The following is a 15,781-nucleotide window of genomic DNA, read 5'->3' on the forward strand; positions in this document are numbered from 1 at the left end:
CATGTGCAGAACTCTGCTGCCCGTATTATTACTAGGACTTCTTCTACCCACCACATCTCCCCAATCCTGAAGCAACTTCACTGGCTCCCGGTCAAATTTCGCATCCATTTTAAAATAATTCTGTATACATTCAAGGCTATTCACTCTCTCTCTCCACCGTACCTCTCTGACTTATTACAGATGAAGCTCCCATCCCGCTGCCTCAGATCTTCATCTTCTCTTTCTCTCTCTGTTCCCTCTGCTCGTCTGATCACAATGGGAGGGAGGGCCTTTAGTTGCTCTGCCCCTCGACTTTGGAATTCCCTACCCCCGGACCTCAGAAATATTAGCTCATTCTCTCTTTTTAAGTCCACCCTTAAAACTCATTTGTTTAAAATTGCCTATTCTTAAATTTCTGTATGTTTTAACTTTTATCTTCTATTCTTATCATTGTGTATATTTCCAGTTTTTATCTGTTGTACAGTGTCCTTGGGTGCTTTGAAAGGCGCTATTTAAATAAAATGTATTATTATTATTATTATTAACTTGACCCACTTTTGTCACCAGCAGAGTGCAGAGAGTGTCTCAGACATCTCAGACATCAGACATAGAAATCCAGAATGTATGTTTTGCTGTTTTTGACCATCCCAGAGGAATAAAAGAACCACTGTAAAATGGATTTCAGCTGAACTGTCCTTTCAGTAGACTATTCCGATTTTTAAAAATTCACCTGTTCGGAACAACTGACTGCAAAGGAAAAGTCTTTCTTTTCACAGGAGATATGTTTGTATGTTTACGAAACTACTGAGAAAAGAAAACCAAATTTTGAAGAAGAAGACCAGATTTTGTTGTGAATAATGTTTTTTAAACTGAGAAATGTACCTGGCGATAGAATATACTCAAATATCAGACCTGTTCACCCAAATGCAGACCTATACACTCAAATCAAAAGGTCAGCTTTATTTAAAAGCTGTTTCATTATTTGTGGAGTGCAGGATCCAAGAAGCATACCGATGTTAACAAAAGGCAAGCCAGTTATTAGACTAATGCAGTAGTCCAAAAGTGCAAATCTAAAGATTCACAGGAGTACATGGAGGGAAAGACAAAGAGACATCATGACAGAGAGTGATGGGAAGAAAGGACTAGTTATAGACAAATGGTGATTATGGAAGAAGGAAACAGAAAAGAACAAGAAACAGGTGCTCAGGATCAAGCTGATCAACAAGTCGAACTAAAGACAAGATAAGAGTTACTGACAAAGTAACACAAAAAGATAACTAAGCACAAATTCACTCTGAACAAGACACAAAAAGAAACACCAGGGAGGCCGAAAAATAAGAAAACAAAGTGAATAAAAACACAAAACACAAAGATCTGAACTATTATTACTGGGAAAAATAGGAAAAGTCGAAACAGAAAGCTAAACTCCAGATAGAAAACAAGGAATGACTTAATGGATCCAGCTGATAGCCAAAGCTCAAATAAACAGCAAAAGGATGAAGAAAACAGGACTGTGTATACACTGAGGACTAACTGCTGATTAGAAACTGAAACACAGGTTAAATTAAGCAAGTCACACAGTCAGGAATAAAACAAACACTCAATCTTACTATAATGCTCATAATATAGGCATATATGTCTGCTGCCTAACTCCTCCTACGCATTAATCAATTAACTGTTACACTACAAGTACTTAGGCTATTGGGACTATATCTATATAGCTTTTGGGAACTACTTTTACAACACTCATATCCTCACAGTTTATATATATCATGTACAGTAGCTGATCTTGAAGCAAACGGCAACATTAGAGCTACACTACAAGCGTGTGCATTGTTGACATTATGTATGCGCTGCAAAACAATTTTTAGTGCAGTGGCACTGTGAGGTCACTGGGTGTCATGCATATCTATATTAGTGATGCTAATAGTGTATGCACTTAATTATTTGGTCTGTACTGTGAATATGTAACCTGAAAAGAAGAAGAACAATAAATATGAGTGAACTGAACAAGCACAGCAGGGCCTGGTTTTTGCTAGTAATGTTAAACAAGAAATGCCAGGAAGCCCTGGGATCATGACACCACATGCTGTTCAAGTGTTTCTTCTTTCATTTTTAATTCCAAATTAAAGATGTTTAAATCAAGCCTCCCACGTCCTTAGGCATATCATTTTCTCTCAGTTCTATCCCTGTGCCGACAAACACGTGTACAAAAACCCAGGAGTATCGTTGGGAATTAGCTGGCTAATTTGACGCTTGAGGTATGCGATGAAAGCTGCTCGTTTGACTTTTTTGTCAGCAAAATTACACAAAAACTACAAAAATTAATTTCATGAAAGTTTATGGAAAGTAGGCAAAGAAAAAAACTTGTGTGAATACAACGTGTCTTTAATATAGAGCCGTGAAACACAGCCCTGGCTTTGGTGGTGGAGCCACTCTCGAAACGTCCATGAAGCTCATTATTTTTACTTATGTAATATCTTGAGCTATAAAACATAAACATAAAAAAATCTGTATTTTAAGTGTCTTTATTACTATACTACATATTACAATATCTAGCAAATAAAATGTTTAATCTTTCTGAAAAGCACCATTAAGACGTGATCGTGAGCTTGATTTCTGTTCTGTAACAGTGCTCTGAGAGTGTGATGGGAAAAAAGAATTTACAGTTTAATGCTGTGTTTGGAGACCTTGGGTTACATCGCAATGAGCACATTCATAACTTAATGAATTATGAATGTGATTTTTTTCACACCCACATACCTCCACACTGTCACACCTGAATGCTGCCCAGAGCAAATGCAGCATTCTGCTGTTGTGATGAACACAATCAGGCTCCCTCTGCATTTATTGTGCAGCTGTGTGTGTGTGTGTGTGTGTGTGTGTGTGTGTGTGTGTGTGTGTGTGTGTGTGTGTGTGTGTGTGTGTGTGTCGTACTGAGGAAGTGACTACCAGGGCGGTGAAGAAAACAAGAGAGCTGCCTTATGAGTAGGAGTGAAGCTTTCTGTCAGTGGATGTTATATACTGGACCCCACAGTGTACTTACCATTAATTGAAGGAGGTCAGGGTCAGAGCGGCGGGTAGCTTGTTTATGACTAGATGTGAGTCATAACTCTTTAGTGTGTGTGTGCGTGCAAAGCTGACAGCCATATGGGTCTCGGCTGGCTTGGACTAAGTTCCTTTAAAATGACCTGCCAGCGTCTCGGTAAATCAGAGTGGTCAAAGGTCATTTTACATTTTAAAATGCTCTTATGCACTGAGGGATTTATGGCATATACAGTGTATGTGTGATGAAATACAAAAGCAAGCCTGACACCCCACCAGCCCCGCCCCCAAACACACACACAGCTGACAAATGCATTTTTTTTTATTTACTGTGCACTATATGAGTGGGCCTGTGTTGGATTGCTGCGCACATTGTGAAGCTGTAATATAACTCAAACAGAACGGCCACTTTTATGTTTATAGCGCTTTGAGAAGAGACACGGACGCACTGATAAATACATATGTTACAGGCTTACAATACATCCATATTCATCAGACACCTGCAGAGCATCCAATCTTTCTCTCGCTGGCATCTTTTATAGCATTTTGTCAAACCTGAGCAACACTTGTGTTTGTAATTAGTGATCCACTTACTGTGGGAAATACGGTAGCTAAATGTTTTCGAGCTCAGACACCATCAAACCCTCCTGCTCAGCTTAATCTGTTGAATTTCTGCAGATTTGTCTCCTTTGCTTCTTTTTCCTTTCTATACACCTTTCTAAATATAAATGGGACAAAAATAACATTTTGCGGCTCCTGTTACTTCCTGGGTGACGTACAGAAGTTCAGCAGGTTTTACTCTATGCTTTTTCTTTCAAGGAACACTTCAGTGGTTTCACACAGGAGATCTCGCTGTCTCATCTTGGAGGCTGCGGCTGGCCCATGAAAACAGTTTTACGTCCTCTGAGGGTTTTTAGGAGCTTTGTGAAGCGAGAGAAATTAACCACATTGGGATTTTTTGTTTTGACATGAGTCTCTACTTCTGTTTAATCTTTAAATTGTTCACACTGTTTCATCCTTCAGCTTTACTTCCAGCCTGGAAGTATCCATCCATCTTTTAACACATATCAAGCTTACAGTCATGTATGTTATATTATAACATATATTTCACTAGCAAGGAATGAAAAACATTTATTGATAATGAAGCAAAACGCTAAGCCACAGGCTACAATTTTGAGGAAGGCATCAGAGGATCGCTGGCAGCTCCGGGCTTCACAGATCCTCCTGATAACTTTGAGAGAGGCTGACAACCAGAAATGAAACCAAATGGGTGTGTGGCGTAAGCAGGCATTTACAGATGTATGCCAGAGAGAGGAGGTTTTTCAGGAGTGGCCTAGCTCTTGATCAAATCGTCTGTACTTCCAGACAGTATTTGAACTTTTGGAAGTTTTCTCATGTTTCCCACTAATTCCTGTTTAACCTCTTTGATCTTATTCTTTTTCTTCGTTTTTGTTTTCTGGTGTACTCGTTGGTCACTTCATTGTCTACCTTCATATATTTAATTCTGGCTTTGAAGATTTGAAGATTTAGAGATTGGATCTTACGCTGCCTCTCTCTGGTGTTATGCGTCTCTTCCTGTAAACGTGGGAAGCGCTGTTGTGTCATCATCAAATCATCGTCAAATTTAACACTGAAAATCTGGAATTTGACATTTTTATCTCACAAAAATGCTCCTGGTTTAAGCCTCCTCTCCGGCTGGGGCCTTTCTGTGTAGAGTTTTCATGTTCTCTCTTTGCCAGTTTGGGTATTCTCCGCCTCCTCTCCCTTTCTCCCACAGTCCAAAGACATGCATGTTAGGTGATTAACTGGTGATTCACAAGTGACATAGATGTAAATATGTCAACCAGTCCAGGGTGCACCTGAAATCTCTCCCCATGACAGCAGGAATAGAGTAATCCCACCTGGACAAGCAGTTAGGAAAACGGTTGGGAATGCTGTGATTGATCTCTGCTGTATCAGTTGTGGCCGGTCTTTTATAAGCAGTGACCTGCGCTTCCCTCAGCAGTACAATAAGTTATTGGAATGTTTTTAAAATCATTGTTTAATAGCTTTGCAGCAGTAGACAGCAGGGAGCAGCAGAACTTTTATCTGCAAAGCACATTATACAATAAAAACTGACCAAAGTGCTCCACAGAGTTGACCTAATGGTTGGATAAGAATACAGAAGTTGTGAAAAAGTCATGAGCAAAACAGCACTGCACCGAGAACAAGTAACCACAAAGCAAAGAGGGTGAGCAATGACTATTAAAATGGTAGTGAAAGAGTAAAGCTCATAAATACATTAACTAAAGAGAAATATCTGATTATTCATTCTAGAATTTTCTACTTAATTACAGAGTCACTGGATTCACTGGATTTTGCATCAGAAGTTCCCAAAATATCTGTAAAGAAACATTGTTAATGGCGTTAATTCTGTTGGGGTGGACTGCAGAGAGCACTGAAATGCAAGTTGTGCAAACAAAGTAACAAAAAATGAATCTTTGATTAGAACAATTCAAAAGTACAAAGCAAGTACAAATTCCAGGAGATCAGAGACAAACAGAGATCATAAGAAGGGGAAAGACTACATGTATGCAGAGGAGAAATAGCCAGGAAAAAGATATGTGTGAATGCAATCAAACACAAGTGAGACTAATAAACGCAAAGCAGATAATCACACTGAAGGAGAAAAGGAAGTAAAACTGCAACAGGACACAACCATCAAAACAAAACAGGCCAAGAGACAAATAACAGTGAGACATGAAGATTAACTTGAGCACGACAAATTCAGAATAACGTATGACAAAGCTTTTGTTACTTTGAGGCTGTAATTCAGGCTTCTCTGAATAGACAGACCTTAAAGATCTCATCATATGATTCCAGCAGAGCTTCCAAAAGTAGAATGAGAGGCAGAGGCTGTCAGGACCCTCTCCTCCACTGTCAATGGATTCAGGAGACAGAAACCTTCTCAGCTTTTAGACTTATGATAATCTGAGTGAACTATCCTTAAGTTAGTCAAACAAATTTATTTACAAGGACATTTAAACACGTGAGGTGTGGAACAAAGTACTATACAACTAAAATAATAAAAGAAAACTTTTGAAAACATGAAATAAATCATAAAATAAATGGGAAAAAACAATTAAACAGTAACAAGAAAAAAGCCATTAGAATTGAGTCTGAAAATGGGTTTTCAGATCATTTACAGTAGCCACTCCTACTGCGAGATCTCCTCTGTGTTTTAAACCGAAGCATCTGTTAAGCAAACTTCTAGTGGGAGTAAGTTCAAGTTCAGAGCAGTAAGACGATGCTAATCTGTGCATTAATTTGAAAGTAAGGTGGGCTGCTTCAGATTCAGGCTGCCTCTTTGTAATACCAATGTGCTTGTATGCCAGTATTGCAGGTTTGTAGTTTATGTTTTGTCCTGTTTGTTTGTGCTTTTGTGTTTTTCTCTTCTCTTTCCTCTCACACCCCAAACCGAGCAGCTGCCCCATCCTGAGCCTGATTCTCCTGGAAGTCTCTCTTCATTAGAAAGTCTTCCTGTGTGTGTGCACATGGGTTCTTTCTCTACTATTGTTTGGTCTTTGTGTCACAATATAACATCCCTTGATAATTGTGTAGGGATCTATATGCTCCTTGAGCTAAATTCAGTACTACAGCTAAAATAAATGGTGCAACTTTAAATGTACAAACGGAAGGAATGATCTTGTGTCAGTTGTGATGAACTGTTTGCTCTTGTCACACATTTGGTACTGCCCAGCTATGTCCTTTAGGGGGCAGTAAAACTCTTTCCTTTCATTTCTACATATTACTTTTCTCTGTGGCACGAGCTCCTGTGATTTGAATAATGTAATCAAGTGAAGATGTTTAAACAGGAACTGAATACAAAGCAATGATATCTCTCAGACAATCAAGTTAATTTATGTCTGAATATATAAAGTAATTTGGAGACAGGAGAGGTTTTTCTTGTAACTGATTAAAGGCTCAAAAATTCTCATTTTAGTATTTATTAATTAGCAGATAAATCATTTTAAATCTATTTTAATATCCTTTCAACGTAGACTTATAGCTTCCACTCTAAAGTAAAGACAGTTAACTCTTAATTTAGGAAAAAAGATAAAGAAACTAATTTACAGTCTTGGAAACTGAGTCACTGACAGCAGGTTAGTTTCTACTAATATCATCCAAAACCAAGAAGGAGAAGGATGAAAAAAAGCTGAGCTAAAGATGACGGGAATCATGGGAGAAAAGGGGGCGTCATCATTATGTAATTTCCACCTGTTGCTCGGGATGGACGGCTGGCAGCTTCAGGCCTCGAAGCACAATCGTGTGAAAAGTGTGAGTGTTGGCGTGATCGTCACCATTTTCCGCTCAGTTCCTGGAGAATATGCACAGTTGGTGTGGAGGAGAGTTTGCCACCTCCACAGTATTGTGCTGAGAACAGGCAGCCACAGATTGTTGGACAGCATGGCAGTTAATACAGGTCACTGCTGATCTGTCTTTTTGTGCTTTTCACATCTTCTTCCAACTGTAATCGTTTTCTATAATGAAATTTACCGCATCAGCACGAAGTGAGCTGATTAAATCTGCAGGGTGGAACGTGGTGCTGATAAATCACTGCACTACATGATACGTTCATTGACCAAAAATATTAGTATTAAACTCTTAAACTATGATGTATGGGCTCAGATTTCAGTAGCAGATGTTTAATCCACTGTGGGAATATGCAGAAAGATATATATGTTTTAGAATAACTAGACGTAGCTTTTGGTATAGTAGCAAAAAGTATTTGGACACAAGCTGATTATCTGTCTTTATAGGATGGAGTATATATATGCATGGATTTCAAGCACTGACTCTAAATTACCATTAAAAGGCTTCTTCAAAAGCAACTAGAATTATAAAGATGAGTGCAGGGAAGATTGAGCTCCTCTTTAATTGGGTTTGTAGTTTTAAAATAACAGTGACAAAAAATACAAGATTTGTCACTGAGTGCAAGCAGAACCAGAAACATTTGATGCATATTAGACTGTAAAATATGACTAAAATAAAGAAAATCAGACAAGAGTGATCAACTTGAATTGCCTACGAGATCCATGAACGTTTCTATAATACAGCACAGTTCATAAGTCATCTGACGTACAATCAGCTCAAGAGGGAGAGCTATATGGTGGAAAGCATTCATAAGAATAAGACAGCAAGGACTATATCTGAGAAAGAACAAGCGCAGAAGGAGTGAAGCTTCACAAGAATTTTTTCTGAATGAGAAAATTAAAGGTTTAATTAAACGAATTAAACCTTTGTGAATCTGATAGCAAAAGGTTTGAGCGGCACTGAAGCTACAATAAAGCACAGAGGTAGGAACGGTAAAGTGATGTATTCATGCTGGAATACATGCAGAAGACACAGAGTAGGATAATCCAAAGCAAAGAGGCTGTCGAATGAAAATAAAAAGGGGAAAATAAAAGTTGTAGTGTGACCCTCCCAGAGCAAAATCCACTGGATCCCTGGCGGAGCACCAGTGTGTGTGGGGGAGGTTAAAAGAAACATGTCTGCAGAAGGGTACAAAAAAAGCAGGGTGTACTTTAACAGAAGTGTCCGTCTCTTAAATCTTTAATCTCTTAAATCTTTCCATTAAAATTCATTCATTGATCCATCCATTCATCTTCAACTACTTCACTTCAGAGCTCCTCTGGAGCCTATCCGATAGGACGAAAAGCAAGCTACACCCTGAACAGGTCACCAATCTGTTGTAGGGCTGAGAGACAGAAAACCATTCACGCCTACAGCCGATTTAGAGTCACCAATTAACCCAGCATGGATGCCTTTGGACTGAGGGAGGAAGAGATCCCTAAGAGAACCCATGCTCAAACAGGGAGAATATGCAAACTTCACATGGAGAGGCCCAGGGATTCAATACCAGGACAACTGTGCTGACCACTGCACAAACATATGTCCATTATAAACAGACAACAAAACAATATAATTTATATATTTTTCTTCTCAGCTGACTTGACATTTATTTTTCAGTAGCTGTACACCTGGTCACACCCATATTTATATATCACAAAGACTTCACGCACAGTGTTTTCAGGCTGCAGCTGTGATATTGCTGATAAAACAACTGAAGTTTTTTTTAAGGATTAAAATTAATTAAAAGACAAGATAAAAATAGAGCTGACCAGTGATTTGTAGTCAAACCAAAACATTTTTAGATGGAAGTTAAAGTGGCTTTCATGGGGACTCAAACGCAGGACTCATTTTCAGTAATCCCTGAGCTCATTTCTATGAGTGATTTTAGAGCATTTGGTATACAGCAGTCTTTAAGTAATAAAGAAATCGAGGATTGAGGCTCAAAAATTTGTTCATATTGACGCCTTCTTTTTGCACATGCATCACAGGAAATGTTTTCTGAATATGTTCGGCCATACTTCAAAACAGCATGCACTTTTCCAACCTCCGCCTTCATGTTCACCTGGAAGAGTGTACATGCTGATTAGCGCTATCGTAAAAAAAAAGAAAAAGAAAAAGAAAAGAAAAAAGAGCGCCGTTCATGAAGTTTAAGTGACAGGCTGTTGCGCAAGACAGCAAATCAACGAACTGTGACAAATTTGTAAATGTTTTATTCATCATTATGAGCGGCAGCACTAACACTGATTCATGCAGTGGTAACAATCAAATATCAGATAAACAGGAAAACATTCTAACATTTTGCCGCTTGGCCAGCTGGTTTTGTTGATGGGGGAGGTCTGGTTTGGAAAATGTAATCATGGGCTAATCCCCTCGCATGCGTATGACTGCTCGTGCCAAAAGGAAGGCTCAAAAAGCAAACCTCCATCTGTCCGCCAGGCACAGTTGTTCCGACGAGAATAAGGTAGCGCGTCGCCTTTTACGCACAGCACTGCGACGGAATTAAAGCAGAGTCCGAGCAGCTCTTTGTCACTTCGTCGTTTTTCAACGTGCACCGCAAGCTTTCGTCTGTCCTTTACTTTGTGTGTGTGCGTTTCATATTGACTTTCCAGACCTGTAAAGTTTTTGGACTTCTAACTTCTATCGCGCGTAAAACCGGGCTGGTGCGCGAGAACACTGCAAAGCCTCTTTTTAAAAAACAAACAAACAAACAAATTCCTCATTTATTTGAACCTTTTAAACGAGATGGAAAACTTCACATCAGCTCCATTGGAGAACAATACTTTACCGACATGGGTGGACCACAGCATTCAGTACAAAGTGATTAGCAGTTGTCTGCTCTTCATGATTTGTGCTCTAGGAATTGTTGGCAATGTTATGGTGATCCTGGTGGTGCTCACTACTAAACATATGAGGACTCCCACCAACTGCTACCTGGTGAGTTTGGCTGTGGCTGACCTGATGGTGCTCACAACGGCTGGTTTGCCAGCTATTCCGGAAAGTATCTTCGTATCTTGGGTGTTTGGCCGCTATGGGTGCCTCTGCATCACCTACTTTCAGTACCTCGGGATCAACGCCTCCTCTTGCTCCATAACAGCTTTCACTATCGAGAGATACATCGCCATCTGCCACCCGATTAAAGCCCAGTTTCTGTGCACGCTGTCCAGAGCAAAAAAGATCATTTTGTTCGTCTGGGCTTTCACTTCCATTTACTGCTTGATGTGGTTTTATCTGTCAAACATCCAGGAAACGGTGTACAAAAACATCACCATCGTCACCTGCGCCTACAGAGTTGCCAGGAAGTTTTATTTACCCATTTACTTTTTTGATTTCGGCGTCTTTTTCGTGCTGCCGCTGCTGCTCTCCGCGGTTCTGTACGGCCTCATCGCCAGGATCCTCTTCCTCAACCCGCTGCCCTCCGACCCTAAAGACAAGAAGAAGAACGGACACAACAACCACGCCATCAACAAGAGCACCAGTTGTAAAAACTCTCGACACTCCAGCTCCACCGCGACCTCCCGCAGACAGGTGGGTGGTGTGTGAGCGTGGGGAGGATGAGAACCAGGATGTTTTTACTCTGCTCATTCAGCGAGATGTTGCAATTTTTTTGCACGGGTTCGTAAAATTATTCAAATATAAATGAATGAATAAACCTAGTCACATTCTACAGACATTTTAATACCAGTTATTAAAAGACAAAGTGAATATTTTAAAGTAATTAGGAGTGGAAATAGTTGTCATTTTCAGTATACAAAGGAGTTTTTAACATTTCTTCATTAAAAATAAGTATAATTATAGTGATTGTTTTGTTAGTTAATTTGGTATAAGCTCTACAACATGTGAAAACTGAAGGTTTCTTCTGAGTGCAATCAAAAACCCAAAGATGGACTTCTTATTCTACGATTGCAAAGAAATGAAATGAAACAAATTAACATTCTTATGAAAAATAGCAAAAGATAAAAACAATGACCTCATCACAATTACAAATTTTGAATGTTTTCCACACCATAAAGATAGCCCCTCCATGTGTTAGAAGTACCTCTGCAATATCATTTAGTATGCACAGGAAATGAATATGCAAATTGAACCACACCTCCCACCTTAGCCTCTTGTCTCTGCTGCTGCAAGACTCACTCAGACGTGCTCTGGAGAGAATAGAAAAGCACCTCATAGAAGTGTGTGTTAAGTGTGAGAGGAAAACCCAGCCCTTCATTTAAAAATCAGTAGGTTAGGAACACAGAGTGGGTGCTTGTTCCACAAGTCACAAGAAAAAAAACAACGGAATAAATAAAATCCACAAAGAATGGAGGAAAGCATTTAAACTAATTAACACTTGCGACAAAGCTTTTATTTCACTTACAGTGACTCACTGAGTTCTCACCAAGTGATGTTACCTTCAATTCACCCGTGTCGTCTCTCGTCTTCTCCCTGTTTGACAGTTTCACTGACACACACACACACACACACACACACACACACACACACACACACACACACACACACACACACACACACGCACGCACGCACACACACACAAATTATGAAACAATGGGCAGCAAAACAGCAGTAGAGACTCCCACAGTGAGCTGAAATGAACCAAGTGCACATGCACAACATGAACCTTTGGCTTGTTACATAAATCTTATCCTGTACTGCCAGCTTTCATAAGCCAGCTCCACCCCACAATCTAAAGGGACTGGTTGGTTGTCTGAATCTGTTATATTGAAGCTGTTATTCATATACTGTAATTCCAGTGTGATTTAAAACTTGTTTTTTATATTTATTATAATGTGTATATTAAAGAGGTATTGAACGCTGGGGTCAGTCTACACAATTTTAGCCTAATTCTGGACAACATGTCTGTAATGGGGTTACCACGAAGGAAGAGATTGGCAATGATTCAACAACCAGAAACCCTGCAAAGTCAATTAAAATCAGCAAATGTATTGACAACAGAGGGAACAGCCAATAGCAACAAATACTGGTCATATTGGTCAACTTAGAAGCAAGCGATTGAAGTGACAACCTACTGAACTGAAGGATACTGTTGACTGACATATGGCAGGGTTTACCTGTGTAACTTCAGCCTGGAATGACTTAGGACTAAGAGCCAGCTAGAAAGTGATGCATTTTAGATCATGTTATATATGAACAGGGTGATTATCATCATTTTTTCTTGTGTTGGGTGTCATAACGGATGAAAACTGATGCTCCATCGCATCGCCCTAGCTGAGAAAGGCTAGCTCGTTTTTGATGATGGGGCAGGGAAATGAAAAAGCCAATAATATATAGTCTGCTTCGGAATTTTGTGTTCATTTTCTTTTCTGGAAATCATGAAGGGAGCCATTCCACTTCCCACAAATTCCTTTCTACAGAATCTGACTACAGTTCAGTCAGAGGTGCAGCAGAGGGCGCTTATTCAATAAAAAGGAATGGAGAGGAGTTGAGATCAAAAAAGCCTAAATATTATTTTAGTTGTTGCAAAATAAAATAATACAATTACAGTGAACAAGTCATACTCATAATCATTGTGCTAATGCAGTTCTGGTCCACTGATGATTTAGGAAAGGAGACGCTCCCTTGGCGTTGCTCACTTACAAGTATTTCTCAGCACATGTTAGAAATGTAGTTAAACCGTGCGTGTATATGAATGTTGTGTTGTGGTGGTTGAAGGTTATGTTACCAGGAGGCTGCTGCTAGAAATATTCTACTCCTGCTGCTGGCTTCATGCCTGAAATCAACAAAGCGTAGGCTGAAAGTAGCTCCCAGAGTGTGACAGCCAAAAGGCTCGTGGAAAGATTTTTAATTAAAATCAAAGCTACATTTATTATCGCAACCTCTTCTATCTGAAGCAGAAGTTTGGAGTGGGAGTTCTTGAGTGCATCATCCTCGATGTTAAAGACAACGAGCAAGACGGGTTGGTTACCAATGAGTAGTCCGTCATATCCCTCGGTCGAGGGGACACTGACCATCATAAAACACAAGAAATACTGTGTGGTCACAAGCCTGCATTAATAAATAAAACCAGCTTCCCCATATGCAGGAGCAGTTCTCATATTTCTCCTTCCTTCCCACTGCAGGTGACCAAGATGCTGGCAGTGGTGGTAATCCTCTTCGCCCTGCTCTGGATGCCGTACCGCACTCTGGTGGTGGTCAACTCCTTCCTGGACAAGGCCTATTTGGACAGCTGGTTCGTGCTTTTCTGCAAAATCTGCATCTACCTCAACAGCGCCATCAACCCAGTCATCTACAATGCCATGTCTCAGAAGTTTCGTGCCGCTTTCCGCAAGATCTGCCGCTGTGGGAGGAAAGGCTCGGATAAACCCGCCACCTACAGCGTGGCCCTCACCTACAGCGCTGTCAAGGATACATCAATGGTGGAAAGCACTGATCACTTCACGACCGAGCTGGAGGAGCTCACTGTCACTGACGAACTGCTGTCTGATCAGAAAATGATGTTCCCAGACCCCAGTGTCTACGGAAAGGTGAACTTCAGTGACAATTGAGGTTTTCTTTGAGGCCAGAGATTTTTTTTTTTTTTTGGGGGGGGGGGGGGGGGGATAATTGAAAATTAAAGACTTTGAAAATGTTGCTTAATGGAGTCTGTCAAGTGGAAGTATTGTTTTCTCAGTGCTTGCTTACCTTTCAAAGAGAGGCTGCTGAAGCTAGAGATGTAAACACAGATTGCAGCCAGTGATGCGTAACAGCAGGCTTTGGAGCGCAAAGCCAAACACACTCTTTATGAGGCGTGATCCCGGACATTGTAAAGCCACCAACGCTGACAGATAAGCACTCTCATCACTCAGCTGTTATCTTATCTTTTCCATATAATATCAGGTATATGAGCCAACAACCCATGAATGCGAACGACAACACTGTTCCCACTTCAAATACACGGTGTTGCGTTATAACTCCGATTAGCACCGACTCAATTCTGATCTTTAAGCCTGAATGACGCAACAAGGCACGTCAAGAGGAAATAAACTGAACTTGAATGCTCAGACATCCTTTGAAGAGGTGCTGTCAATAAACTGGCCTTGACGCATTTATTTTCACCCACAAAGCCGGCGATCGGTACGTTGTACCAAAGAATACCGCAGGCAGATCAGAACTCTTCGAGTGGAATTTAGTCTTTATCATTAGATTCCCCCCACTTTTTTTTTTTTTAACTCATTGTGCTACTGAAAATAAAATTTAGGATGAGTTATTATTATCAGCTTCACTCACACTTTCAGAGTTCTTCTCAGAAATAAGGTGAATTATCATACTTGCAAACACACCCCAAAAATCCTCACCCTATACAGCTTTAATAACTGCATGCCTGCCTCCCTGACGTTTTCAAGGCAGGTGGTCCATTAAAGGGTGAGTCACACATGAACCTTCACTGGCAAAATAGGCCCTATTTTTGCTGTGAAGGACACGTACAGTGTGCAGCCTTGAGCACAATGTAAAACCAAGACAGATTTGGCTGTGAGTGCTCTGCAGGAAGGGAATTTGCTGTGAGTTTTATTTTCTCCAAGGACAAGCATTCACCGACAGACAGGGGCTGCAGAACTATAAAAAGCACTTTGTAACTTGAATTCAAAAAGTGCCATGATGCCATTTATGTGTTATCCTGTTTCTAAAAAGGCATACATCATAAAGAGTTTATAAGTTCTAACTGAAGACTTTACTTAGAGGCGAGACGTTTTTATAGAGCGTATTTTAAGAACTTTTTGGCTACCTTATCTATAGCTCTAAAGTCTTAAGATTTTTTTTTAATTAAACCCCATGTTTGATTCTACTGATGGTCAGCATTTGTGTTTGCTTTCTGTTTTTATTGTTCTTTGATATATTTTTGCTTTTTGATGGTAGTCTGGCATTGCTGTGCAAGATTTCAGATGGGTGTGGGAAAGAAAGCATTGCAGGTAACTTTACAGTTCTGATTGTAATTACATTATATGGACAAAAGAAATGGGGTACACACCTCTTGATCTTTGAATTCAGGTGTTTTCAGTCTCATTGCCACAAGTGTCGAGATCAAGCTCCTAGCCATGCAGTGTGCCTTTACAAACACGTGTGAAATAAGGTTGTTCTACAGCGTGCCACCATTGCAGCATGTCAATATGTAACAGAAAGCACAGAAGCCTGGCCGTGAAGTGTCAGACCAGTTACAGAGCAGGCTTTCTGAGTGCCAAGGTTCATAGTTTATAAATGGGATCATGAGATTGGTTTCCATGGCCTAGCTGTTGGTGTAGGTGTAATGTGTAAGTGGTCCAGTACTTTTGTTCATATAATGTATATCTGCAAGCCTAAAAAACTAACCAGGCAAAATCAAAGCACGTCTACGAATGGAGAGTATTTTGATCAGTGAGTCAAGCTTACCTGG

The 15,781-nt window shown here is 40.1% G+C and overlaps 1 protein-coding gene across 1 annotated transcript; it reads left to right on the top strand.

The window, feature by feature from the left end:
- Positions 1 to 9,814: 9,814 nt before the first annotated feature.
- trhrb (thyrotropin-releasing hormone receptor b) lies at positions 9,815 to 13,948 on the top strand. The gene is made up of 2 exons (XM_082521310.1): positions 9,815 to 10,941; positions 13,494 to 13,948. Exons 1-2 carry the CDS (start codon positions 10,159 to 10,161, stop codon positions 13,917 to 13,919), a joined length of 1,209 nt encoding a protein of 402 aa, XP_082377436.1. The 5' UTR covers positions 9,815 to 10,158; the 3' UTR covers positions 13,920 to 13,948.
- The last annotated feature ends 1,833 nt before the right edge of the window (positions 13,949 to 15,781 follow it).

Source organism: Aulonocara stuartgranti (assembly GCF_965226115.1).
Source record: "Aulonocara stuartgranti genome assembly, chromosome: 22".
Lineage (NCBI taxonomy): Eukaryota > Metazoa > Chordata > Actinopteri > Cichliformes > Cichlidae > Aulonocara > Aulonocara stuartgranti.